The 27,576-nt window shown below is 41.6% G+C and overlaps 1 protein-coding gene across 2 annotated transcripts in view; it reads right to left on the reverse strand.

The window, feature by feature from the left end:
- Nucleotides 1-27,576, reverse strand: part of SYT1 (synaptotagmin 1) — a 159,749-nt gene that overhangs the window by 86,972 nt on the left and 45,201 nt on the right. For both annotated transcript variants that reach the window (XM_063133839.1, XM_063133838.1), the window contains exons 4-5: nt 22,061-22,228; nt 16,236-16,403 (exon numbers count right to left, since the gene is read on the reverse strand). In XM_063133839.1, coding sequence (XP_062989909.1) covers nt 16,236-16,403; nt 22,061-22,228 — 336 coding nt within the window. The remainder of the gene's footprint in view (nt 1-16,235; nt 16,404-22,060; nt 22,229-27,576) is intronic.

Genomic DNA, 27,576 nt, shown 5'->3' on the forward strand with positions numbered 1-27,576 from the left:
TTTTTAAAAAAAAGCTCTTAGAAAGTTGTGCACTCTTCCTCTCCACCGGACATCTTCTCGAGAGGTGTATGAGTGTGGGAAGAGGAATCAGAGAGCATGAGTTATCTTATCATGCACAGCAAGGCTATCACTATTCCTCTGAAGCAAAGTTACCCCCTCCTCCATCCATAATATGGGACTGATACTACAAAGGGCCAGCACAGGTGTCACATCAAAAGGGAAATCTTTTGATGCGCTTTTTGAAACAATGTTTGAAAAGGTCTTCTGCCTCTTGTGCATTCTTCTGTAAAGGAAACTGAATCTGTAAAGACTGCCATGAACTTCACAAAACTCAGGGGAAGGAAGCACAAAACAATAAACTCCTCTCGCTCTTTATGCAGTAGTGAAGGTGCTTTGTTCCAGTTATCAACACATTCTCAATAGGCCACAGAAAGGAGAGTGGACTGAGATGGCTGTTGCTGTCTGAACTACTGTGTGCATTGCATGAACAACGCAGAATCTAGTCCAGCATTCTGTTCCCATAGAGGCCAACCAGTTGCCAATGGGGAAACAAGTAAGACATGGACACAACAGCACCCTCCAACTTGTTCCCCAGCAGCTGGTATTGAGAGGCACAATGTCTTTGATACTGGAGGAAATATATAGCCACCATCACTACTAGCCATATCCTCCATAAATTTGTCTAATCCTCTTTTTAAGGCCAGACAAGTAAATGGCCATCACTACATCTTTTGGTAGCAAATTCCATAGTTTAACAATGTACTATTTGAAGAAGTAATTCCATTTATTTGCCCTGAATCTCCCATCAATCAGCTTCATGGATGATCCTGGTTCCAGTGGTTTGAGAGAGGGAGAAAAACATCTTCCTATCTACTTACTCTATGCCAGCTTCTCGAACTTGGGGCCCTCCAGATGTGTTAGGCTATAACTCCCAGCAGCCCTCAACCAGACATAAGTGATTTGATCCACCCCACTGATCATTTTGCACATTTCAAAGTTGTGCACAACTGATGCTTACATTTTAAAAAATACATACAAAAATATGCACAAATTTTGATGTGAAAACAAAACAAAACAATCTGATACAGACTCGACTCAGAACGAACTTTGAGATGGAATCTGGAGAACTTCAAAGAACTCAAGTTTTGCTGATTTGCACATCACTAAGGGAGAAAATGAAGAAAATCTATTTCCTTATTGCCATTAGAAGTATTTGGCCATATAAATGGGATTGTAGACTACAGAGTTCAGATAAACTATTGCTAATCATGTCATGGATGCTGAATGATACTAGAAATTCACAAAGAGAAAAGGAAGAAGACAGATTCAAACTTCAGTAAAATCTTATTTCCCCCAAAGGAGTGGGTGGTCAGTGATTTCAGTGCTACACAAAAGGAACAGGCATCAGTGTACTAGTTTGATGTTCAGAGAATGGCTTAGTTCTGACAGCCAGATTACTTTCTTCCAGGATGACAGAAATCATGTATTAAATTCCAAGTCTCCCTCAGCAACATTTCTAGATACTTGTTATCCAACTTTTACATTCTATTAATTTTCTTCTTTTGTTGGGTACTGATTTGCAACTGAGAATAAAAATGTTAGTATGAATGTATTATTTGGTTTGAGTAGCAATATCGAAGCCTAGTCCATCCTTCTGCAGAGATTTTATAACTGTTGCACAGGGGTTTGTGAAGCCATCTTATGGAGGTTCACAGAACATAGAGAGTTTAATATCTCATTAGTAACAAAGGTAAAAAAAGTTGCATCTACATGATGTTGTTGTTGAAGCTATGTAACAGGGGTAGGCAACCTTTTTTGCCTGGGGGCATATTTGGCAATTTCAGAAACTGCCATGGGCACCATTGGCGGCACTGTGAAGGATAAGTAACTGGCCCAAAAAACTGAGTCCAAGGCAGGAATAGGGTCCCAGCTCCAACACACTAAACAACTCCTTTTAATCCCTCAGTCAAAAGAAAAGCATTTCATAGCAGCCCCCTTATGTTCAATGGAAGTTACTCCCAGGTAATTGCACACAGGACTGCAGCTTGAAGAATGTTTGTGCCAAATGTCCCTGACTTTAAAAGTGATTAAGATACCCAACCTTTTAAGCTTTGTCTGTCTCTCTCCTTTTCTCTCCTTCTTAGTTCCTCCCTCCGTTTTATTTATGCCCCTTCTGTTTCTTTCCTATAACTGTACATTGATGGTGCTATATAAATAAATAATAATAATAATAACTGGCATATTTAATTCAACACCAGCAAATACATGTGACATGGTGGGGGGTAGCACATGTTATATGACAATTGACTATGCTGGGGTAGTTGGGATGAGAATAGAGCAAGAAATGAATATGTAAAAACTGGGGAAAGTCTACATCTTCTTCAAGGGGTTCAATGGGCCTATATATTATAATGGGAAAATAAAAGGAGAGACTTTTGCATGGTGTAATGCTTATATAGCTTAATGTTTACAAGCTATATTTGGGTGGTGCCTGAAGGAACATGAAGATGGTTGGCAAAAAGGAACTTTGGGGCAGCTTCGAGTATGCGTTGCCATTGTTTTGGGAGGACAATGCTGCTTCGAAGGCTATCACGGTCTGTGGGCTTGCCTGGTCCACCATGTTCAACTTATATATTTGTAAAAAGAGTATTACAGAAATGTAAAAGTCTCTAGTATTTTCTTGTGAGAAAGAAAAGGAGCCATGAAAAGGCTACTCCCAATTGCTTGGAAAAGCAGAAGTGCCTGGTGGTAGTGCCCCCTTCTTTTAATTTCTGCACAAATGGACAGCATTTCCCTTCCAGATAATTTATTCTATGTTTTGATTATGGCCGTCATTGCCAACATACACTAAAATGACATTTCACTCAATGTAATCATTTTTTCATTTTTCTCTCTCTAATCCTCTCCACCACTCTTTCTATCCTCTTCCACTTCTCCCTCCTTCCATACCATCCTCAACCTTTTCCTCCTTCCCTTCCTATCTCACCTGATTAAGTGGCTACTTTGCTATCCACCTTTGACCACTGAATGCCCACTTGATCCTATATCCTCCGAATTCCTGGTTGCCACATCCCTCTGCTGTGATCCCTTCTCTCTGTAATCAACCTTTCCTCTGGCACTTTCTCTGCTGCAATGCAAAACACACCACCATTTTCCCCTTTCTCACTTGACCTATCCTGCCTCTCTAATTACTGTGTGATTTCTCTTCTGGGATTTACCACCAAAATCCACAATCCTGTTGACTTCACTCTCTTGCATGCTTTTCTTGATCTCCTACAATCTGAATTCGACTGAATCGGCCACCACCAAAATCACTGACATTACCCTCACTGCTAAACCCAAAGATCTCTGCATTGTCTTTGTACTCCTTGACCTCTCTGTTGTCTTTGATATAGTTGATAACCCTCCCCTGCTTGCCTGTGACAGACCTCGTCTGATACTAGAGGTGGATGACTCAGACAACTTCCAGTCCATTTCAGTTTTGCATGTGTTCAATCATGTGTCCCATCCTGTTTTCTATGATTTTTTTTAAAAAACAAACCCACAAGAGAAATTATATTTCTCCTGAAATACACATTTATGTATGCATTTCCTCCTAAAATATGCATTTTAAAAATGTATTTCCCCCTAAAACACACATTTTGAAGGCATTTTTGAGATGAGAAATATATCACAAGAGCATAATCTGAAAGATAACTGTGTTCTGATCCATGAATTTGTTCATAACTACTAATTTGGTTGGTTCAACTAAAAATGCAGACCGAACAAAATTCTCCAACATCCATAGCTGATAGTCTTTCTACCTGCCTAATTGCTCAATCAACATTTCTATAGGGGGAAGCTCTTCCTCTGCTTTCTTGTTTTCTGATGGGATCCTTTAGGGACAGATTCTTAGTCCTCTGCTACTTTCTCTCTCTGTATGCTGTTCCTTGCTTATCAGTACTACCTCTGCCTCAATGAATAACAGAACATTTCCCCTCCAATTGAGGTGCCTATCTGTCGATTCTATTGGGATATTTCAACACCTTCCCAAACTCAGTATGTTCAAGACTTCCAGCCCCTCCAAGTCCATTGACAAAGACACCAGCCATTCTATTGATCAGGCATGAAGCCTTGACTATGGGTCTTGCTAGACCTACCTGATAATCCGGTTGGGAGTAGGGGCGAGGCTGCGCTGCAGCTAGCGCAGGCCGTCGCCCCTAGCTAGACGTAACATGAGACGGGGTAAGGGAAAGCCCTGTCGTGTAGGCCATTTTTTTTAACCTTAAAGGGCCATGTGCGCAGGAGCGCACCAACAAAAAGGTAAGTCTTTTTTTTAAAAAAATAAAGGGTTCCCTGCTCCCTCTGCCCCCAATTTCCCCCCCACAATGTCTGATGCCCCCCTGCCCACTCGCCCATCCGCCCCCGCTTGCCATGTCTGCCTCCGCTCGCTCGCCCATGCAATGTCCACCCCCACTTGCCCGTCCACCCTCCGCTCACTCGCCATTCCTGCCCCTGCTCACTCGCCATCTGCCCCCCACTCGCCATGTCCGCCCTCTCCTGTTGGGTCCGCTCTTCCCTCCCTGGCCCCCATCTCTCCCCCTGCGATTCCCCCCCGGCCCGATGGGTACAGTGCTCAGCTTTTCCCAGCTACTCGCGAGTAAGCCACGTAGCCGGGAAAAGCCACAGAACCAGCTAGACCTTCTGCAGCCCCAGGCTCAGCCCGGGGCTGCAGAAAAACCAGGCCACAAGTGGGTCTTGTTATCCCTGGTCAAATGAGGGTTTAGCCCGGGCTGACCCCGGGATCCCGTGTGTCATCTGCATGCACAGGGGTGAGCCTGGGTGTCAACCCGGGCTAAACCCTCTTCTAGCAACGACCTATGTCTTTGACTCACATCTCTTCCTATATCTTCCATATTCATCCTATAGTTGCCATGCTGATTCTTCCTTTAGAACATTTTAAAAAATAGGGCACTTCCTTTCCATTCTCTTCGTGCAAACTCTAATTCAGGTTCACTGGTCATCTCCAACTATTGCAAATTTCTCCTCTCTGGACTTCCATTGTGTCACACCTGCCCATTCACCTTGATCCAGAACTCTACCATCTAAATTATCAAGCTCCCTCACTATTCAGAACATAGGATGCTCCTCATTAAATCCTTATACTGGCTTCATTTCTGCTCCTTTCCTTTCCCAGTTTTCTTCACCGTATCACTCTGCTCTACCTGTGACCTTCACTCCTTCAGACCCATCACCTTTAGCCTTTTCTCCCTCTATACCCCTTATACCTGGAACTGCCTGCCAGAACATAGCGCCTCCTCGCTCTTTGCTGAAATCCCAAAAGCCCACCATTCCCAATTTTTTTGTATAAGCCCTCACACTATTGCAACTATTAATAATTGTATTTATTTACAGCACTTATAACCTGCCCTTTAGCGCAAAAGACTCCCAGAGTGGCTTTGAGGACCAAAACAGATTATTATTATTATTATTATTATTATTATTATTATTATTATTATTATTATTCTGCCTTTTGCCCAATGCTGGGCCTCAAGGCGGCATCACAAAATTTAAAGCATATACATTAAAAACCTATAAATAGAGATATACAAAAGTTAAAAGCATATTATACATATTCCAATATTAAAACATTTAAATATTTAAAATGACAATTTTAAAAAGTCCTTGACACAGGTCCAGTTCATTCACCAAAGGTCCAGTTCATTCACCATTCTGCTGGAACAGGAAAGTCTTTGCCTGCCTCCTAAAGCACATCAGGGAGGGAGCCAGTTTAGTTTCCCTGGGAAGAGAGTTCTGGAACAGCCCCCTTCCGTGTTCCCACCAGGCGTACCTGTGATGTTGGTGGGACTGAGAGATGGGCTTCCCCTGAAGATCTTAAAACACGGGCAGGCTTGTAAGGAATCATACGATCTTTCATACAACATTACTTTAAATCTGTTTCTAGCAGCTGTGTCTCTCTCTCCCTACACCTGCTTTTTATTCTAGAGTAGAGGCAGGGGACCAATCCAGTTCTTAAAAGCCCCTATACCTTCCATGCTACAGTCAAATCTTGATCAGTCCACCTGCACCTACTCTAAAGTAAAAATGAAAATAAGAAGATCTAGGTGCTAGATTCAGATTTAAAGTAATGTCTGTTTTGGTCCTATGCTTAATGCCAGGGTTTAGGATTTGGAAGACATTTAAAATCCTTAACATATGGAAAAAGTTGATATGGTGATTTATTTATTTTCTCACTCTCTCATAATATTAGAACTTGATGTCATTGAAATGAAACTGATTGACAGCTCACTTCCTGAAGATGTGACAATGGCTGCTAGATATATATATTTTTAAGGTTGGACAAATTCATAGAGGATACATCTAACAAAGGCTATTAGCCAAGACAGATATAAAAAAAGCTTCATGGGAAGAGGCAGCATACCTCTGAATATGATACCACAGACCAAAGTATAAGGGTATCCATCTCCTTCATATTCTGCTTATGAGGTTCCAAAGGCATCTGGCTGTCCACCAATGGAAACAGAACACTGGACTAAATATACTTTGGTTTGATCTGGAAAAGCCATTCTTATGAAATAAAATGCAGTTTCATTTGTTACTACAATAACCTTGCTGGATAAATCATGAGTGAAGTCTTGTCTTTCATTCTGGAACATGCATTCTCAATAAAACCACTGTTGAATGTTCAACATCAAGTATTTCCTTATACTATACAGCCTGTCTAAGACAATTACAGCAATTTACAATGAGAATCCAATTACTGCTCTTTTCGTTATTGTGCTTTGTGCAAGACATTTATTTCTTTTTAATAAATACATTCTGTCTATCATAGCTACAGTACAAAGTGCTTTAAATGTCAGTTTAGCAAGTAGTTAAACTAAAGTGAAAATACAACAAGATCTGAAAAGAGGCTAAATGGTTACTATGGTAATCCCTGACATGGTCTAAATTGGCATTTAAAAATTGGCAGGAGGAATGTGAAGAAAATTACTAAGCTTTCGCTTTCTCAGACTGCTCCTCCCAACTCTTTGTATTTAACCTTTTCAGATATTCATATTTTTATTGCTTTTCGTCATAATCCAAAGGGAAATTCTCTTGCACAAACCGCAGTGAAATAAACTTCTTGCTGGATTATTCAGGTTGCATATTAAATTTCCACAATAGATAGAGAACCCATGTTATTTTCAATTTTTGTATAGCACCTACCAATCTTAGGTGCAATCATCACGATCATCATAAAAATGTAGAGCAATACCTTTCAGAGTTATTTGTAATGGACTGTTTTTACTGTTACAATTTCCTACTGAAAAACAATCCTATGTACTAATCACAAACTCAGCTTTGGATAGACAAAATGGCACCACACACAAGAGAGGGGTATTAGCAGGTTTTGGAACCCCAAAGTTTGCAGAAATACCACAAAAACTGTTATAGAAAAACCTAAGGAGAGGAACCCCAAAACAGCTCAAGAGGTTTGTTGGGGGGAAATACCATCAAACTCAGGATGGGGCAGGTGAATAGAATAGAGTATCCAGGAAGATGGCATGGCTGGCTTTTTTCCTGAACAGCAGCACTCCACACTGCCACATTTTGTTGCAGTTCCCACTTCTCACTATGACATGCCCGTTGGACTGCTGGTTCCTGTACCAAGATACTGGCAACAGGGCAATAACTTCAAAGGGCTGTTCTGCACGCCCAGCCACAACATGCCCAGCCTTAGTTTAGAGTACCTCTATAGACAAATGAAAGAAACTTCATGCAGTTCTACAACAAGAAATGTTTCAGTCTCCCACCAGGGAATTTGATCCCAATGCACTGTACCGCAACAATACTGTGATACCATCTCTCCATGTAATGGATGAGGGATATCTATTAATCTTCCTACAGAGCTGATAAATAGGGCTGGATCAGCATTCTAGTGCTGGTTTCTTGAAACAGCAGTAGAACACACCGACAGCAAAGAGATTATTTTAGGAGAAAGAGGGGGATATACCGTAGTCTGCGATATGCTGCTTTGCAAACTTTTGTTTTAAAACAGCTCTGGATTAGATTAGCACCCCAGCAGTGCTTTAATGTAGAGGAAATGCATGCAGAAACTGAGGTTGTAACCTAGAAGGGACATTTTTTAAGATGATCACAAAATGCAACTGCTGGACATGGAATGTTTTGCGTGTGACTATCAGTGTCACAGGCACTAACAGGTGACTATTAATTTATTAATGGTGCAGTCTTATGCAAGCTGCTCAGAAGTAAGCTCCACTTTGTTCAATGGGGCTTTCTTCCTAGTACATGTGTTTACAACTGAATTTCTCAGATGTCTTCTGTACCCAAAAGGTACTCAAGGCAACATAAGGCATTTACATGGGGCTGTCTATTTGTCTTCAAAGGCCCACAGTGGCTATGAATCCATGCTGCATCAGTTATATGACGCAGCTGCTAATTTGCAGTCAATGTGGGCCTTTTCCCCAAAGCAGTGTGGGGCTTTCTCCCTACTTTCCCCTTTGAAGCGAGGTCACCATTATTATTATTATTATTATTATTATTATTATTATTATTATTATTATTATTATTATTATTATTTATATAGCACCATCAATGTACATGGTGCTGTACAGAACAGTTCTTCTTACTTTCAGTAACTGAGGGCCAAACTAAACGTTCTGGTAATCATGCCTAACTTAGCCGTTTCTTTACACTGGTGTAAGCACACATGATCCCATTTTGGATTGGGACTCTGGCAGTCTGATAGGGGAGATCAAAATGTCTGTTCCTCACACAAGTTCCCCCCCCCCAAAAAAACCCATCCCACCTCACCAGCTGTTTTTTTAAGTCCCCATTGACTCCAATGGAGACCCTTTTCTTTCTTTTTCTTTAGCCCCTCCCTTGAAAGGGAGAATGGGAAAAATGGGTGGTGAGGGGAAAGTTTAAGATTTGTTTTTCTTGTTCCCTTTCCCATAGCTCCCTCATTCAGGGGCATGTCTACACAAAGGGTTTGCCCTGGGGTGGCTTTGCAGTAGTGGCATGATAACTACATGATGCAGCCGCCATTGCGAAGCCATCTGGGGGCAAATCCCAGAAACTTACCCCAACTTTTTTTGACAGCAGAGGCATGTCACAGCCTATGGCGCCCCCTGATTGGTTGCCATGGGCTGGACAGCGAAGGGGCGGAGCTCAGGAGAGCCCTGTGGAAAATAATTTTAAAAAGGGGGAGGAGAGGAACGGGGCCTGTTCCTCCCCCCTGCGCAGATACAGATAATAAAAATAAAAAAGGGGGAAGGAACGGGCAGAGAGGTCAGAGGGAGGAGAGGTGGTTCGGGTGCCCAGAATCCTCATCCTCCTGGCTGCCTTGTTCCTTTCCCCCTCAGCGCTGTGGGGAAAGTTCGCACTTGCGTTCCTTCCCATCAAGATGGGGTCCACGTTTTCAACCCAGTGTTTAAACTGCTGCCCACCAGGCAACTCTTTGCCTTTCTCCTGCTCCATTTCCACCAATTCTTCGCCTGGTGATGCCTGACTCCTCAAGAGCTATGTGACACAATCTGAAATTATGTATACCATTAACAAGGCTAAATGGCATGAGGTAAAACGGAGTCATGGCTTGCAACTCATGTGCAGTGACCTGTTCAATCTCCAGCAGTCATTCTGCAGACTAGAACATTTCCTTAAAACTTTCACAGAGCATAATAAATACTTACACAGCACTTCTGACCTTTAACGTGTTTTACCAACATTAAGTTATTAATCATCCTTTCCATAGGGAAATGAAAAAAACTATGAAGCTATTTTAAAAAAACACACGCTTGTGTCATCATGAGATAGAGAAGGAAGCCTCTCATGCCTCATTAAATATCCCATCCTTTGATCTTATTCCTGACCCTTTTAGGAAGAGGGCCGTGAAACAGACTGAAGTTTAGTTAGTGACAAAGAGGGCAACAGCTAATCAGTCGCTTTTTCTCTACTGACGTTGCATTGCTCATAAAAGTACGTGTTATGTACAATTGGATCCCCTGTAAAGATCAGTGAGTACGATTGAGAGAGGAGGTGGACTAAGGTCAGTTTAGGTGATTAATCAAATAGCCCTGATGACTGTCATTAAGGGAGGATGAAATGCTTCTTCCCTCTGGGTCACAACTGAACTATATCAACTATTCATTTCAAATCATTAATTTCCAGTTTTTATATAATTCCTCATACACCTGAAAAAAAAATTGAACATTCTTCATAACAATGTGTATTATATTATAACTGAACAGTCTGTCCGTACATTTGCCTTTCTGTGACAAATGTAACATTCTGCCATTATTATTATTTTTTTTAAAAAAAGTGAAGTCTGTTATGAAATGTCTTAGCAGTAATTGAACATAATTGCATTTCTTGTACAATTTTGGATAGGATCCAGTTGCTTAGGGTTTTAAGTCGATTTTAATTATGCTTTTGCTGTAATTAGTGGGCCAGGTTATGGTATCGTGCTGATGAACGCTAACAAGACAAACACGTGCCCATCGATGCACATCTGGCCTCAGCAATTTCTGCTTGAGGTTTTGCTGTTTTATTTGGTAGCTCTGTGACATTTTATTCTGTAAACATAACAAGCCTGGCTTGTTGCCTACCTGCGTAAGTCATGAACCAAAGGCAATTTATCACAGAACTGAATAATCACAGTAGAACTCTTAAATATAGGTGACATAAGTCATAGATCAGGGATTTCCATTGTGGTGTCCTCAAACTCCCACAAAGCTCGCCACTCTCTGCCCCCTTCCATTTAAAATAGTAATAACAACCTTAGAAAATGTTCTTTCTATTCCTTTCTAGCCTCACTATTTCCACCCCCCTTCTTCAGCTCTTTCTCTACCCCTTTGTCTTGCTATCTCCTCCTTCCACCCACCCTCTCACTCACTATTTCCCACCCCACACCTCTTTAGCTCACTTTTGATTAGCTAGGCCTCCATGGCAGTCATTATAAACTAGTCACATCCACCATATAGGAGCCATTTTGTGGTGGTGCCCACAACAATTTCTCAAATTCGCAAATCTGCCCATGGGTTCAAAGAAGTTGGGGATCCTAACCATAGGCTCTTCAGGGGACATCCATTACAACTACAGCTGTGCACCAAGGGCCTCTTGAAATTCTCCATCCTATTTGTGGGTAGAGAAATTTGGGGGCCAATTTCACCAAATTTCTCCAGGGGAAGGAAAAATTCTCCAGCAATTTCAGGCAGGCAGGGTTCACTGTGGGCAAGGGCTGTAACCCCTCCCCCCCCCCGAGGTTTTTTGTCGTTGTTGCTTTTCGCACTGACATTGCAAATGGCAACAGCATCCACTGTGTTGACAGCCTAGTGTCCATTTTGCATCCTCCACAACACTCCATACCTAGTATCATTCCACGGCATTATAGAAGGTGGATGGGAGGCAATGTAGCCACCACAAAAATAATGGTGAAGAAAATTTGGAGAAAATTCTGCAAAGTGGCCTTTTATTTTTTTGGGGGTGGGGCAAGTAGGAAAAATAATAATAATCTCAGAACTTTTCTTGAAAAAAGTCTTTGGCCCAACTCTAGTTGTCATTCTTCAGGGTTCAGCACATTTCCCATGGTCTTCCAAAAGTTTAATTTCCAAGGGGTGATTGTGGATATATCTTATCTCTAATTAGATGCTGATAATGCCACTCCTTCCCTGAAAGCCCGGTAGTGGGTGTGAGGGGGGCAGTGATGCACCTAGTTCCACGGAGAAGGTGGTGCTAGTGCTGTGCCAAAATCTGACTTCCAATAACCTGAAAGTTTCTTTCTCCATAGAAGAAGCTTCCATTTTTCTGCCTCATTCTCAGGGCATTTTATAATTTATTTTAAATTTCTTTTGGTGGTGTTTGTGACTTTACCTTATCACTATGAGGTGGCTTAGGGTACAGTGTGTGTTTTTCCTGTCTATTACATATCTCCCCATTGCTCTTCAGCCTTCTGAAATGAAAAGGCGCTATAGGAGAAATTAACTCCTGGGCAGGAAATGCAGGCAGCCAAGGTGGTTATGAGCTGACAGAGAGATGATTGTAAAATGAAAGGCAGGACACTGCCGCACACTCCTCAGCCACCTCATAAGTAAGGCAGACACAAGAACCCTGAAACAAACCCATGGAAATTTCTCAAGATTTCTTCTCCTTTGAATTTCTTTTGAAGGCAATTTCTTTTCTATGAAATTGAATGACAATGGTAAAAATAAATATAACAGCCTTCCCCAACCTGGTGCTCCCTAAATGTGAGTCCTGATGTGTTGGACCCATAATACCCAGCTAAAAGTTGTAGTTCAACACGTCTGGGGAGACCAGGTTGGGGAAGGCTGTATTACAATAGCCTACTCTAAGGTAGGATTCTACAGGTATTAACCACAGTTGCCACATATGTTAACCCCTGACAGATTGATTCATGCCTGCAGTGTGCCCTAAGAAAGAAGTGCCTGCAGCACATAATCAGCACTCTGCAGACATTTTGCAGTGCTGCCTTACACTGGCCACTCTCACTCAGCCTAACTGATGCTCCCTTGGTTCCTTTGGTGCTCTTCGCTCCTCTGATGCCATGTTTCTCGCCTGCCCAAGGGCCTCTACTTCCCTTGCTCGGCTTCGTCCATTTTCGTCTGCTGCCCCTTACGCCTGGAACGCTCTTCCAGAACATTTGAGAACTACAAGTTCAACCGCAGCTTTTAAAGCTCAACTAAAAACTTTTCTTTTTCCTAAAGCTTTTAAAACTTGATGTTGTGCAGACTTCTACTGTTACTTTCTACTGTTAGTTTTTCCCTACCCTGTGCCTGCTTACCCTACCCTGTACCTGTTGGCATTCTCTTCCCCTCCTTATTGTTTTATTATGATTTTATTAGATTGTAAGCCTATGCGGCAGGGTCTTACTATTTACTGTTTTACTCTGTACAGCACCATGTACATTGATGGTGCTATATAAATAAATAAATAAATAATAATAATAATAATAATAATAATAATAATAATTAAGAAGACTTGGGCTTGGTACAAGGATGTTATGCCCTGGCTGGAAGAGGGCCTCCCAGACCTCCCAGAGACAGCCAACACCAAGGATACCTGGGGAAACCTGGGCCCTCAGGTGAGATGACCATGGTTCCATCCCCACAGGAGGAGGGGAGTTCTGCCTCTGAGGCAGAGGCTGGGTGACACTTAGCCCTCAAGAGCATTGTTGCCTCAACAGGCAGAGCCAGTAGGGTTCCTTTGAGAAGGAGTGGTCGAATAGAAATAGGGACTCCTCGGGAACAAGGTCCATAATGAACTGCAGCTGAGTCTTGGGTGGGGCTCAGGAAGCTCAATATTTGTCTAGCCATTGCTGGAAATAATGTCTTCTACCAGTGCCTTGTACCTCTGACTGTGTGTTGTGATGGTGCTACCAACCTTGGGCTCCTGCTTGCCACTGCTACTTGAACTCTGTGTTGTATCTCATTGCTTATCTGTGTTTGGACCTTGGCTGCTTATCTCTCTTAGAACTCTCCCCCTTGCCTGGTAAAACTGTGCTTTTGACCATTGCCTGTTTACTGACTTGCATTTAGACTACCCCTTAGTTTAGCCTAATCCTGAGCCTAATCCAGCTATAGCAGGAAAAAGGATTTGTTTCATAACTGAGATAGCTCAGATAACTGATTCAAACTTGCCAATTTCAACCATATGTCTGAAGCAAAAAAGTGGATAAATAGAAAGATTATGGAACAAGCCAAACAGTGAATATATGAATGTCATGTTTCTTTCTTAATGGCACAGCCTGTTCAGGCAGAATGCTTGCAGGATTCCAAGCAAGCATTAAGCTGGGACAATGGCAGACAAGAAAGGGGAATTCCTTGAATAAGAGGATCTGGTGCATGCCAGTAGGGCTGTGAATCTGCTCTGGGTTTCAGTCAGAACTCTAAAGGAGATATCCAAGGTGCTGAACCCTATCTCCAAAATGGGTCTAGCACCTTGGATAGTTTCTTAGAGTTTTGACTGAAATACAGAGTGCATTCACAGCCTCACTGATATCAGAGCCACCAGCCTCCACTTTCACAATGGCATGCGGGGGTGGGGTATGGGGGTGGGGTGGGGTGGGAGAAGAGAAGCAATAGAAAGGACCAAGGCAGATAGTTAGTGGCTCTTCTCTCAGCATAGCCTGGGTCAGAGATGACCAACTTCTGGCTTAAGTGGTGAGACAGACTACTTTGTCCAGAGTGTACTTTGCTGTTACCTATGGGAGGGTCAACTGGCAGCTCATAAGTAAAATCCAACCTTTAAAAATGGTCTAATAGCCATAACAAATTTTAATCAATGAATTAAAAAATGTCCATAAGCAGTCTGGTGTGGTTCTGCTTAAGCCTGATAGAAAGCACTCAAAAGTGGGTTACTGGTGAACTTCCATCATCAAATTTTGGGTCCTTCCAAATTTTGGGTCCTTCTTTGCAAGTTTTATATGCAGCATAAAGATCATCACAGAATGCATAAGGTAAGGTTTGCAAAACCACAACACTGAATCAACTGCTGCATCTTTTCAAATTTACAAATGGAAACCCCAAGCCAAAACCATCATGCTTCTGTTATTTCTAAAGAAAGTTTCCTGTAAGAAGTAAAAAAAGGTTAAACCATTCTAAGATTGTGCAGTTTCAAGAAAACAATAAAGAAAAAATAAACCTCGTCTAACTTTCTAGTCAATCTAAACAATGGCAATTTCCCACGTTTACTGGCTTCTGACTGGAAAATAAACAGAAAGATGCTAAATAAATAAATAACTTGAAGACTGACTTCATTTATCATGGCAATACATGTATTGCGCAAATACAGTAATCCAACAGACACATCATTTTCTGATGCAAGGAACATTTCCAAACACAATCGAGGCAGTTAAGCTATACATCTACACTAAACCCATGACAGGCTTATTATTATTTGTAGGGGAAAACCTCCCTTTTTCTTATTATTGCTGGAATGAAGCTATGACTCATAAATCTACAGTGTATGTGACTTAAAGTTTAATGCACAGGTTTTCATTAGTATGGAAGGCAGATATACCAAAGTAGATGACTAGGAGCAAAAAAAAAGAACAAAGAGTCCTGTGCCTTATCACATCAAATGAACATGGCACTTTATAAAAAAAACAAATATATTGTGGCATCAGCATTCTGAGCTACTATTGTAGTGTAGTAGCCAGAGACTGAGCAATGTTAAGAAGTCCTCCATTTATATCTTGACTCTGTGTGACACTAGGATAGCCACTGTCTCTAAGTTTCAGATCCCCACCTGATGATCTCCAGATGATTTTGGACCACATATCCCATTAGTTACAACCAGTGTACATAAACAACAATGCGGTGGAAAAGAATAGAAGTAGGGAATATTGTTGTAAGGGGGATTGGTCTAAATGACCTTTCAAGGACACCTTTTTGAATCTGTGTGTGTGAAAAGAGACACAAGAATGGGTTAAACTAGTTGGGCAAGCTTAGCTTTGTAGATTCCGTATTGCTGTGGAGATTAGCTGAGTGGTGGGTGTCCTTAGAGATGGCCATAGATAGACTGTTTCTCTCCCCCCTCCTTAAGGAATCTGCTAATTCAGACATCAGTCAGAACAACAGAAACAAGCTAATTCTGTAGTTTGGACAGTCTGTGCTGCATCTGAGACTAAAAAGAGGCAAAGAGCTCTTTGTTTCTGCAGGAAATCCTATGACACTATGGATTCCCTTGGAAATCTGATGGGAACATGGAGTGCTAATGCTGTAGACTCCTGTCTTATGCTCAGCCTGCATATAAATCTCCAGTAAAATCCATTAAAGGCTCCTGAACCCAGGGGAAACACTCCTGAAACTTCTCACCACTTGGGAGTGGGTTGCACAAACGTAGCAATATTGTTTCAGCTTTGTTGTTGTTGTTGTTGTCGTTGATGATGATGATGATTCCTTGGAGGGGAAAGCTGCAAAAAACAACCAACCAAAATGCATACCCACACAAACCTGACACATGCTAGCCTTTCTCGATTATTTTGTCACTGCATAGTGCAATTTTAATGCAATGAAGGGGTAAGTCTTATTTGGAGAGAAAATAAATAAAACCAGGAGACCTAACAAATCTAGCCACTTAAAAACAACCACCCTGCTTCCAGCAGAATATTCTGAAAATGAGATAGTTTATTCCCTGAGGTTAACATGAGACACGACATATTTTTGAACCAGCCCGTAATGCTGAATAAATGGCGCCAATAGATATACTTTCCCTACCTCTTCTTTTTCAGCACTTTGCAAATCCCGCCACTCCTCAGTCACATGACCAAAATCCACAGTGTTCATGGCCACCTTGTATTCCCCAATTATATCGTGTTTGGAGAAGCGATCAAAGTCATATACCGCCATCACTAAGGTTTTTCCTCCCAGTTCAGAATACGGCACCTACATAAAGAGAGGAGATAGAGAGAGGTCTAGTTATGTAGCTTTCACAGCAAATGTGGTTTCCCTGCAATGCAAATCCATTTCATTGCTTTATCAGATGTTATTCCAGCTAAAATTGAAGCCAAAAAATATATGCACACTGCTTTGTAAGACCAGAATGTAGCATTCTATAGAACAATGTGGTAGCTTGCTCATCACTCCATAGCTTTTGCCCTGTGTACTTAAAGTTAGACTCCAGCATGAAACTAAAGACCAATTATTTGCCCCACAGATACATGACTTTCAATAGTGCAGTATGTTTCTCTCAATAAATCCTCCTGTCACTTTCCCCAAAAAAGAAGAAAAAAAAGTAGCCTACAGACTGATGGAAAAATATAGAACTAGCTTTCTGTCTCTGACACAGAATAATTAGAGTCTAGATAGTTTTCCTATAGCACAATCTTTTGCATGTCTACTCAGTAGTAAGTCCTGTGGAGTTCAATGGGGCTTGTCCCATTGAAATGGGTAAAATATTGTGTTGTTTAATACAGCAGCCTAAAAGTGGCTTTATTCTGTTAATGTTTTCTTCAGAATTCTACTTTTTACCGCATGGATGCTGAGGCATGATATATTGCTATAAATTTTGGCAGCAGAAGGCCAGGTTCTGGCTAATTTCTGGCTAATTTTCCAGCTGTTTTGATGTGTTAAGCACAGATGCTTCGGGTTAGGTAGGTAGTCATCAGTCATATTTATAATATTCGGGGGAAGTAATGCAGTTGATGCATCACTTCTGTAGTTGGCTGCAAAAAAACTTTCACAAAATGGTTTGGACTCGGGTTGGAGTCATGACCACTTTTAATAAATTTTCTATTATTCCTCACAAAATATGAACAGTTCAATCTGCCTTTCTCTGGTTCTTTGCAAACATTTGGAGCAGAGTCCAAGGGGATGCTTATGACTTCACCACTTCTCTTATGCCCTGCCAATTCCCATCTGCAACAGGAAACAAGTGAAAATGCAGTTTCTGGAATGGGGCAGGTTGGCAAAGCTCCTCTAACCTGTCCCAACTGAGAACCAAGTGTTTCTGCTCATTTCAGGGCTTCCTCTGAGAAGTGCTAAATCTCGGTTGTGCAGGTGGTGGGCCCTGCTTGCAGAGTGGAATTAGTAGGACTCACTGCTTGGGCAAAAGAATCTGCAGTCAACAAGAGAATCACTGGGGCTGTAAGCATCCCATTGGATTCTGCCCTTAGCTTTCATTTCTTTTCAAAAGAGCTGCTGGAATATGTGTTGCATTGGCTTTCTTCTCAAAAAGTTTGTTACTTAAAAGGAATGAAGAAATCTTTAGATTAAAAGTCCTGATCATATGTCCATTAAGGTTAATAGGAAAAAAGGACTGCACCTTAAAACGCATATTTACTGATATTATAGAATTCCAGTAGCAGAATGCTTTTTCCGTTATTTTTGTTATTTTATTATTATATTTAACTCCAGCTTTTCCCCCCTCTTGCAAGGAACCCAAGGTGGCTTATACAGTCCTCATCCTTTCCATTTTATACTCACAACAATTTTGTGAGGATAGGCTGAGAATCAATGACTAGCTCAAAGCTACCCAGTGAGCTTCATAGCCAAGTGAGGACTAGAACTCAGATCTCTTGAGTCTTAGGCCTCATCTACACCAAGCAGGATATTGTGCTATGAAACTGCTATAGAGGTATATGAAAGGCAGGAGCCACACAACTGCTTTATAGCAGTACTGAAGTGCACTGACTACTGTTTGGGCCCATTGAAATATACCATATACCACTTTCATACTGCTATATCCTGCCTGGTGTGGTTCCTACCTCTTATATACCATTTTCATAGTGAAATATCCTGCTTGGTGTAGATGAGGCCCCAGTCTGACATTGTAACCACTACGCCTCACTGGCTCTCAGTTATGCCATGATCCCTGTTTTTAGCTATCTGCTATTCATGACTGTAAGGGCATAGAGAAATGGTTTCTCATTTCACTGATAAGTATGGAGAATATTATTATTTTTAATATCTGAAAAAAATATTAATAGTAAGACAGTATCTCTGTTGACAGGTTTGTATTATCTAATACGTCCCTGTGTATTTATGGTGCTAACTTCAGAGATCTGATAATAGAAATCACTTTACTTTTATTGCTGCTTGTTAATCAGTGCACTTGTTCACAATAGTCAGGCTAAAGCAGGTTTCAGGGAGGTTGGCAACACTAGGGTCAATGGATTGGCCTACAAGTTTATCATGATAAGCATAAACTCTGTGGTAGTGTCTTTATGGAAGCATCATCTGCTCTTGTATTGAGTGACTCAGCTGGATGCTTATAAAGTCCATATGTGAGTTTGATACAAAACATATAATTAACATAGGCACAGATGTCTTGTGGATGAGTTTTCCCTTTGATGACCTATGACAGCAGCTCGGAAATCACTAAAACTCTTCAGCCTCCTGTGGCATCGCAGAACTATTTGAAGGTTGTCTCCCAGGTGGACACTTTATTCCGAATTGCACTTTACTTTCAGATGCAAATGGTTCAGGAAAAAAAAATCACATTCTCATGGCATCCCAGTCAAGATATAAGCCCAGGGGTAAATTTTCTTTTTAATATTTCACCTTTTAATATGTATGATCACAAATGTGCTAATTAAAAGCAATTCAATCTTGTGAGAAGCTGATAACTCATAGACCTTTAAAAAAATCTTTTAAGGAGAAATGAGCAAAATGAATTCTTATTTGTGTCAAACTGCTCAAAAGAATAGACCACATGATTGCTAGAGTCACAATTAATAAATACTAAAGTGGTTTGACATTGAATGTGCACCTCCATTATGAACACAGTGAAAATTCTCCTAATTGTTTGCCAGAAGATGAGTACAGGGTACATTTCATGGTGTGCCTCCCCTGAACTCATTTGCTATGACGTGTTAAGTGACAAATATTAATGGATTCTTCTGGATAATATGGATATTAAAGATGTGTGGGCATGATCCAAAATACTACAGATTGCTAATAATCACAGAGGTTGCTTAGCATAAATAGGCATGGTCTATGTGTATTGTACATTCCCTGGCTTTCCAGAAAAGAAAGGGTTTCCCTGTTGTTCACTGGGGTTTCCATATCTGTGTGCACAGACACACAATGATATAATCCATCAAGGTCCATATCTGCGCAGTCTCTATTCATTTCAATGGGATTATGGTTAAACGCAGCATTACTTGGTGGACCTTGGTCATAATGTGGCAATGAGCCAGTGACTTGATTTATTATTCCGCATATCTATCAATCTTAGGCATTGGAGAAGCTAGTTGTGTCTTTTCTTTCTTGCACAGCACACCTGATGCTTAACATTTATTGTTCTGCTTCATTTTAAGTAAAGGGAAAACTCAGTCCAGAGCTCTTCCTCCTACTCCTCCCTCTGTGAAAAATGAAAGATTATTTTTATGAACATCTTCAAGAGAAAACAGCTTATGTCTGCAGTAGTGGTGGGGGCCTATAGGGATATCTTTTTTGTTGAATGATTACATAGCCTGAATCTCTTATTGTCCCTGCTTTCAAACCGAAGCTGTCATTATAAGACTAAGCATACAGGGGGAAAGGCCTGTAGCGATTGAAGCGCAGTGAACATTTCAGACAAAAACCCTTCAGAATATGTTCAGCTGTACTGTTGTTATATTGCTGGAAATTGGGCTCTGTGTTTGGGAGACATTAACTGCATTTCTTAAATTTTGAAACAGCAGAGCACCCTAATACATGTCTTGATTTCCTCTCCTCGTACCCATTCAAGAGTTACTTCAGGAATGTTGGTGGAAGGATACGGGGTGGGGGTGGGGGGAAAGAAGCATGGAAATTCTTCCCTTGCCTTACCCACAAAGAAATAGGATGCATTCCAGGTTCTTTTAAATTCCAATTTTTTTCAATTTTAAATCAAAGCACTCTTCTACACCTACGGGTGTAGTGGGAGGAAAGGGGGAGGATCGTGGACTTACCTGCTTCTGTGATCCCCCCTCCTAGCTTCTTCTAAACACCCCTGTAACATCCTGAAAGGGAAGAGGGACATCGCGGGTGCCATTTTTTTTTAGAAGAGAAGTGGAGCTGGTTGTGCGGCCCCAATCTGGCAAAAACGCAAGTAACCCCCCACCAAACTCCACACCCCCCCAGCATCCCAGGGATGGTGAAATTGTTGCCCCCACCCTTGAAGGGCACGGACCCCCCCCCAACAGCTCTGAACATTTTGAAAGCCATATTTACTTGTGAAGAGTGGGAAGAAGCTGGGACAGGTGCCCATACCCCCATGGAGCTCAGGATCTTCCAGGGACCATGGGAAAAATCAGGATAACTGAGGTCTTGGTTATCCCGGGGAAAGCCCATCCCTGGTTGCCCCTGGGACCCCCTGTGTGTCATATGCATGCACAGGGATTTTCCTGAGCTGATCCAGGGATAAATGGCTGGCGTAGACATGCCCGTAGTCTCTTCCAGGCTCAGCTATCCCATCTGCAAAATGGGATGTAATAAAACTGACAATGCCATACAAGGCTGTTGTAAGTATTACTACTAAAAAGTGCATGTGAAGTGCTGTGAATATATGAAAGCATTATTATTCAATATTGCTTTCTGTTCCTTAATTGTGCATTAATTTATACTGGAGGAAAAAGAAAGTAAGTGGCATACTAAATTTTGATTGAGATCCTTGGGGGTGAATAATAACACCTCTAATAAGCAGATATTCATTTTGTTTGTATATAAGGCCATAGCTAGACAGGGCAAAATCCTGGGGTGATCCCGTGATGCACAGGGGATCCCAGGAGCAGGGAGGGATGATCCCTCCCTTGCCCTGGGATCTTGCCCTCCCCTTTGAGCTCGCTTTTTCCACAGTCTTGGGATGATCCTGAGACCATGAAACGTTTGTCCCGGTTCCTTGCGTGCCCATTGGGGATGGGGTGGGGGGAGCGGGGAAATTAATTTAAAGTTTTAAAAAACTAACCTTTTGCACACAACCATTCATGCGCTCTTCTCCTTTAATAACAACAAAAAATGGCGGGCGCGACGTCCTCTCCCTCTGAGGCTGTCGCTCGCCGCGCGTAAACAGAGGGGGAGATCTCACGATAAAAATATCACGAGAGCCTCACCCCTCCGTCGCGCTAGACCCGTAGGTCTAGCTGAGGCCTGAAAGTCCATAACAGAACTCAGACCCTTTCAAGATAGATCTAAAACAGGCGACAGAAGGAGTTTTTGAAAAGCTTGTGCCAACCCTTAGCAAAGGTAGCTTTACATTTTGTTGTTGTTGTTGTTGTTGTTGTTACAACAATAAAACAATGTCCTGCTCAAATGGCTTACAATCTAGAATGAAATCCTAATAGTCGTATTGTGCTATTTCATACAAGGGCTTCCAACCAGATTCAAGGCCAGATTCATAAAAGATGAAAAACAGCAGAGCTCTGTGGCTACAATTGAATTATTCTACTGGTAATAATCCTTCGTCCTTAACTACATTTTTCATTATAGGGCAATCTCTGAAATGTCTCCAAATGAAAAACCCACTATGCTGCAGGTCACCAATTAACTAGGACATATGCAATTCTGTGACTGACCATGAGATTAACCTTTAGTGTATATAGCAAACAAAGCCCAGTGTCAAACAATTATCAGAAGAATACCTTGAATGTAAATTGCTCATTGAAGACAGGGTTAAGAGTCTTCCTGTGAACTTTTGTTTCATATTTCTTCTTCTTATCAGGAAGCAGGAAAACTTTCACATAGGGATCAGATGTACCACCCATATCTAAAGCAGGCAGCTCAGCAGCCTGAATAATCCCTACCAAAAGCTGAAAGAGGAGGGAGAGACAGAGGGAAGGAATCAGCAGAGCAGAATTTTAAACAGGCATTTAGGAGAGTTTTCTGACATCTCTATAGGCACAGAAATATAGTTGCATACAAACACACACACACACACACTTGCAGTTCTACTTATAAAACACTTTGACATGTCAGAGAAATGAAAGAATTGAAAAATGATGCATGGCTCTAACCCCCCCCCCCCCCCAAACCACCTCTGTCCAATTTGCAGACACAAATTTCAAGAAGCTGTTTTTAAGCAGACAAGAATAATCAAAGTGCTGCTGATTACAGCTATATATGGATTTTAATATTTTTAATGATGTCACCATCAAATAGCTTCTTAACAGATTCCTTTTCATTGTTTTTAAAGGGAGTAATTCATTATTATTATTATTATTACATTTATATACCGCCCCATAGCCGAAGCCCTCTGGGTGGTTTACAAAGATTAAAAACATCGAACATTTAAAAACCAATACAGAAAATATAATACCATAAAAATCATAAAAACAGAGTACGTACCAACAATCAAGGGAATGTATATATTTTTTAAAAGAGTAGCATAAGTAAAATTGATTCATCCCACTTAAAAAAAAACAGAAGCAAATTAATTATTACTGTTTCCCCCTAACATATCTGTGCAGCCAATGAATTCACATGGCCTGCAAGCTGTGGTCTCAAAACATGGTTTGGCTTTTTCAAAGTACTGGCTCAATCCTTAACCAATGTCATATAAAGGTGCCTTAGTCCATTTTGCTCAGTACTGTCTACTGTAACTGGAGAGGTGGCCTAATCTCTCTAGAAATAATGGGCAGAGGGGTTGAGGGAGCTGTAGAAAACATGTGCTGGAGTATACAGGCACCAGGAGGGTTTGTGCTGGAGTTGACACCCACCGAGGTGCCACAGGATTCATTTATCCACCTGTGACTTTTAGCTAAGAGAATGGAAATGTACTTCAATTCTCTCTAAAAAAATCAATTCCCTTTCAATATCATGGGGTCACTGTGCTCTAGGAGACTGTTTTGGTCATCTTGATCCAATTTCCAATTCTATAATACAGCGTAGTAATTGGGATTCTTGGTTATTGATGGCTATAGGTGTACTTCCTTTTTCACAACTCCATTCTAAGGAAGTTCTAAAAACTCAGCATGGAAAAAACACAGAGGCCGTTCTTATGATCACTCCAGGTAATCAAGCCACCATGACTTGTTTTAAGTCGCAGTGGATGCTTGGAAGCCATTTCCCTAACCACCCAATCAGGCAGTTTGTTGTGATATCCAAACCCAGGTTGCATGGCTTTTTGGAGCACAAAACAACCATCAAATAACCCATAAGCAGAGCCTGGGCAGGTGATTAGGCTAATGCTCCCTGGCACATGCGGTGGCTTAAAGAAGGAAAAAAGGTAGAAAACGACAGAAGAAACCAATGTAGCTCCCAAAAGAGCTTAGAGATGACCTGAAAACAAAAAGGGACACATATAGGAAGTGGAAGGAAGGCCAGGTTACAAAAGGAGAGTATAGACAGGTAGCACAGAAGTGCCAGAATGGCATCAAGAAGGCTAAAGCTGAGAATAAGCTGAGGCTAGTGAGGGATGCTAAAAGCAACAAAAAGCTTTCTTCAGGTATGTGCATAGTAAAAGACAGAGGAAAGAAATGGTGGTTCAACTACTCAATGAGGATGGCAAATTGATAACAAATGACAAAGAAAAGGCTGGTGCTCAATTCCTACTTTGGCTCAGTCTTATCCCAAAAGTGGGTCTATGACCTCCCCCCACCCTGGAAAAAGTGAAGTACAAGCTGAAGGAGCAGGATTGCAGCTTGAGATTGATAAACAAATGGTCAAGGATAAACAAACAAGTTCAAATCTCTAGGGCCCGATGAACTGCATTCTAGAGTAATAAAGGAGCTGGCAGAAGAACTCTTAGAACCACTGTCTATTATCTTTGCAAAATCATGGAAGACGGGTGAGGTGCCGGACAACTGGAGGATGACTAATATTGTCCTAATATTGTCCCTATCTTCAAAAAGGGTAAAAAGGAAGAACCTGGGAACTACAGGCCAGTTAGTCTGACATCAATCCCTAGGAAATTTTGGTCAGTCTGTAAACACCTTGAAAATGATGTAGTGATTACTAGAAGCCAGCATGGATTTGTCAAATTCAAATCCTGCCAGACTAATCTGATCTTATTTTAATCAAGTAACCTCCCTGGTGCACTGTGACAATGATGTGGACATAATATATCTTGATTTCACCAACGCTTTTGACAAAGTACTCCATGACATTCTGATTAGCAAATTCGCTAAAAGTGGGCTAGATGAACAACTATTAGGTGGATTCACAGTTGGCTACAGAATTGGACTCAAAGAGTGCTTATCAATGGTACCTTCTCAAACTGGGGGGAGGTAATGAGTGGGGTGCTGCAGGGCTCAGTCCTGGGCCCAGTGCTCTTCAACATTTTTATTAATGATTTGGATGAGGAGGTGCAGGGAACGCTTATCAAATTTACGGATGACACAAAATTGGTTGGAATAGCTAATATCCTGGAAGAGAAAAACAAACTTCAAAGGGATCTTGATAGGCTGAAGTGCTGGGCTGAAAACAACAGTATGAAATTTAATAGGGATAAATGCCAAGTCCTACATCTAGGAAAAAGAAACCAAATGCACAGTTACAAGATGGGGCATACTTGGCTCAAGCGAGAAGGATCTTGGAATTATTGTAGATCAGAAGCTGAATATGAGCCAACAGTGTGATGTGGCTGCAAAAAAAGAAAGAAAGCAAATTCTATTTTGGGCTGCATTAATAGAAGTATAGCTTCCAAATCACACGAGGTACTGGTTCCCCTCTATTCGACACTGGTTAGGCCTCATCTTGAGTATTGCATCCAGTTCTGGGTACCACACCTCAAGAAGGACACAGACAAACTGGAGGGGGTTCAGAGAAAAGCAACAAGGATGATCAGGGGTCTCAAAACAAAGCCCTATGAACTGGGCATGTTTAGCCTTGAGAAGAGAAGACTGAGGGGAAACATGACAGCACTCTTCAACTACTTGAAAGGTTGTCACACAGAGGAAAGTCAGGACCTTTTCTTGATCCTCCCAGAGTTCAGGACATGGAATAATGGGCTCAAGTTACAGGAAGCAAGATTCTTGCTAGACATCAGAAAAAACTTCCTGACTGTAAGAGCAGTACGACAATGGAACCAATTACCTATGGAGGTCATGGGCTCTCCTGCACTAGAGGTAGCTGGACAGCCATCTGTCAAGGATACTTTAATGTGGATTCCTGCACTGAGCAGGGGGTTGGACTCGATGGCCTTATAGACCCCTTCCAACTCTACTATTCTATAATTTATGATTCTAAATTATGTCTTGTTTAACCCATGGTGATCATGCGAATCAGGTCATAATATCTGAACAAGAAAATATGAATTTAAAATAAATGCTAGTTAGTACCTTAATTAAACATGGAACACTATTAATATTTAATAGCGAAGATAAGCATTAAAAATAGTTTGCAAAGCCAGCATGACATCCCTTTTAATAAAATGCTTGACCATTTTTGTTCATCTGAGGAAGGTCAAATCTATTTCTCACAAAAGATTTACAGCTTTTCTTTCTCCCACCCCTTCAGATTATTCTCTGCTCTTTGAAGATTTAAAAGTTTCCCACCGATTTCAAGAGATCCTACTGATGTAGAGTGGCCCACTAAAAAACTAAAATACTTTCCCATATGTTTGCTTTGGGAACTGAGGGGGGGGGAGCTTCTTTATCTTTAGGCCTGTGAATTTTTCTGTGCCTTCTTTGAAAGTAGAATAGAAGGTGGGAGTTAACTGAAAAGATTTTAGAAAATGGAGCACAAACTTACTGTTGGAGCAGAAAGCTTAAGGATACTTCTTGGTATGTGGGCAGCACCTCTCAGGGAGTTCTTAAGCTAGTGCAAGAGCTGATTGGTAACCTCTCCTAGTGTTACAGGCTCAGTCAGAAATCACGCTTGGCTTTACATTAAGTTTCCACTTGGCAAATGGCCATTTCTATTTATTCAGCATCACAGAGGAATAGTTTTTCAATGCACATTACAAACCATCATAAGGCAATCATGAACAATTGTAAAAATAATTGGAGTTTAAAGATCCCCTGTATATCTCCCCCTTGCAATTAGAACTGTTTCCAGCATACTTTCCTTTGGTGACAATATGCAATTTTGAACAATGCCAATTTCAGACTTTTGTATGCCTATGTAAATGAACTGTCTGCAACATTTCCACAATATCAATTAGGCTGCAATCTTACTGAATTGCTTCCCACTAGATGGAAACCTCTGAGACTGGAGGCCTCTGAGTATCCACTGTCCTGCCAGGCTCTTGCCAGCAGGGCAGGAGGAGAAATGGAAACTATTTTCACCTCTCCATCATACCTACCTGCATTTTACAATACATGGGCCCCTGAGCAGCCAAGAGCAGGGATGGGAGCTGAGAGGTCTGTGAATCTGGTGGATCTGTGGCCTCTGCTCTCCTGTGTTTGGATCTGGTGGATCCATGACCTCTCCTCCCCATCATCTTCCAATGTTGTAACACCTGCCTTGGAAGAGGGGACTTCCCCCATCAGGTTGTACCTCTATGGTTTTGGAGTGGTAGTGGTGGTGAAAAATCTACCATATCCTATGGTCCCTTAGATATCCACCAAAGAACCATAGGACTGCCCTCCTAAAACCCGAAATAATGGTGAGATGAAGTTTTTAATTAGCCCTAATCACTCATTTCAATGGTTTCAGAAGTGTATGCTCTCTCTCTCTAGCTTTTCATAGAATCATAGAATCATAGAATAGCAGAGTTGGAAGGGGCCTACAAGGCAATCGAGTCCAACCCCCTGCTCAATGCAGGAATCCACCCTAAAGCATCCCTGACAGATGGTTGTCCAGCTGCCTCTTGAATGCCTCTAGTGTGGGAGAGCCCACAACCTCCCTAGGTAGCTGATTCCATTGTCGCACTGCTCTAACAGTCAGGAAGTTTTTCCTGATGTCCAGCCGGAATCTGGCTTCCTTTAACTTGAGCCCGTTATTCCGTGTCCTGCACTCTGGGAGGATCGAGAAGAGATCCTGGCCCTCCTCTGTGTGACAACCTTTTAAGTATTTGAAGAGTGCTATCATGTCTCCCCTCAATCTTCTCTTCTCCAAGCTAAACATGCCCAGTTCTTTCAGTCTCTCTTCATAGGGCTTTGTTTCTAGACCTCTGATCATCCTGGTTGCCCTCTTCTGAACACACTCCAGCTTGTCTGCGTCCTTCTTGAATTGTGGAGCCCAGAACTGGACGCAATACTCTAGATGAGGCCTAACC

This window comes from Elgaria multicarinata, chromosome 9, assembly GCF_023053635.1.
Source record: "Elgaria multicarinata webbii isolate HBS135686 ecotype San Diego chromosome 9, rElgMul1.1.pri, whole genome shotgun sequence".
In the NCBI taxonomy this organism is placed as follows: Eukaryota; Metazoa; Chordata; class Lepidosauria; order Squamata; family Anguidae; genus Elgaria; species Elgaria multicarinata.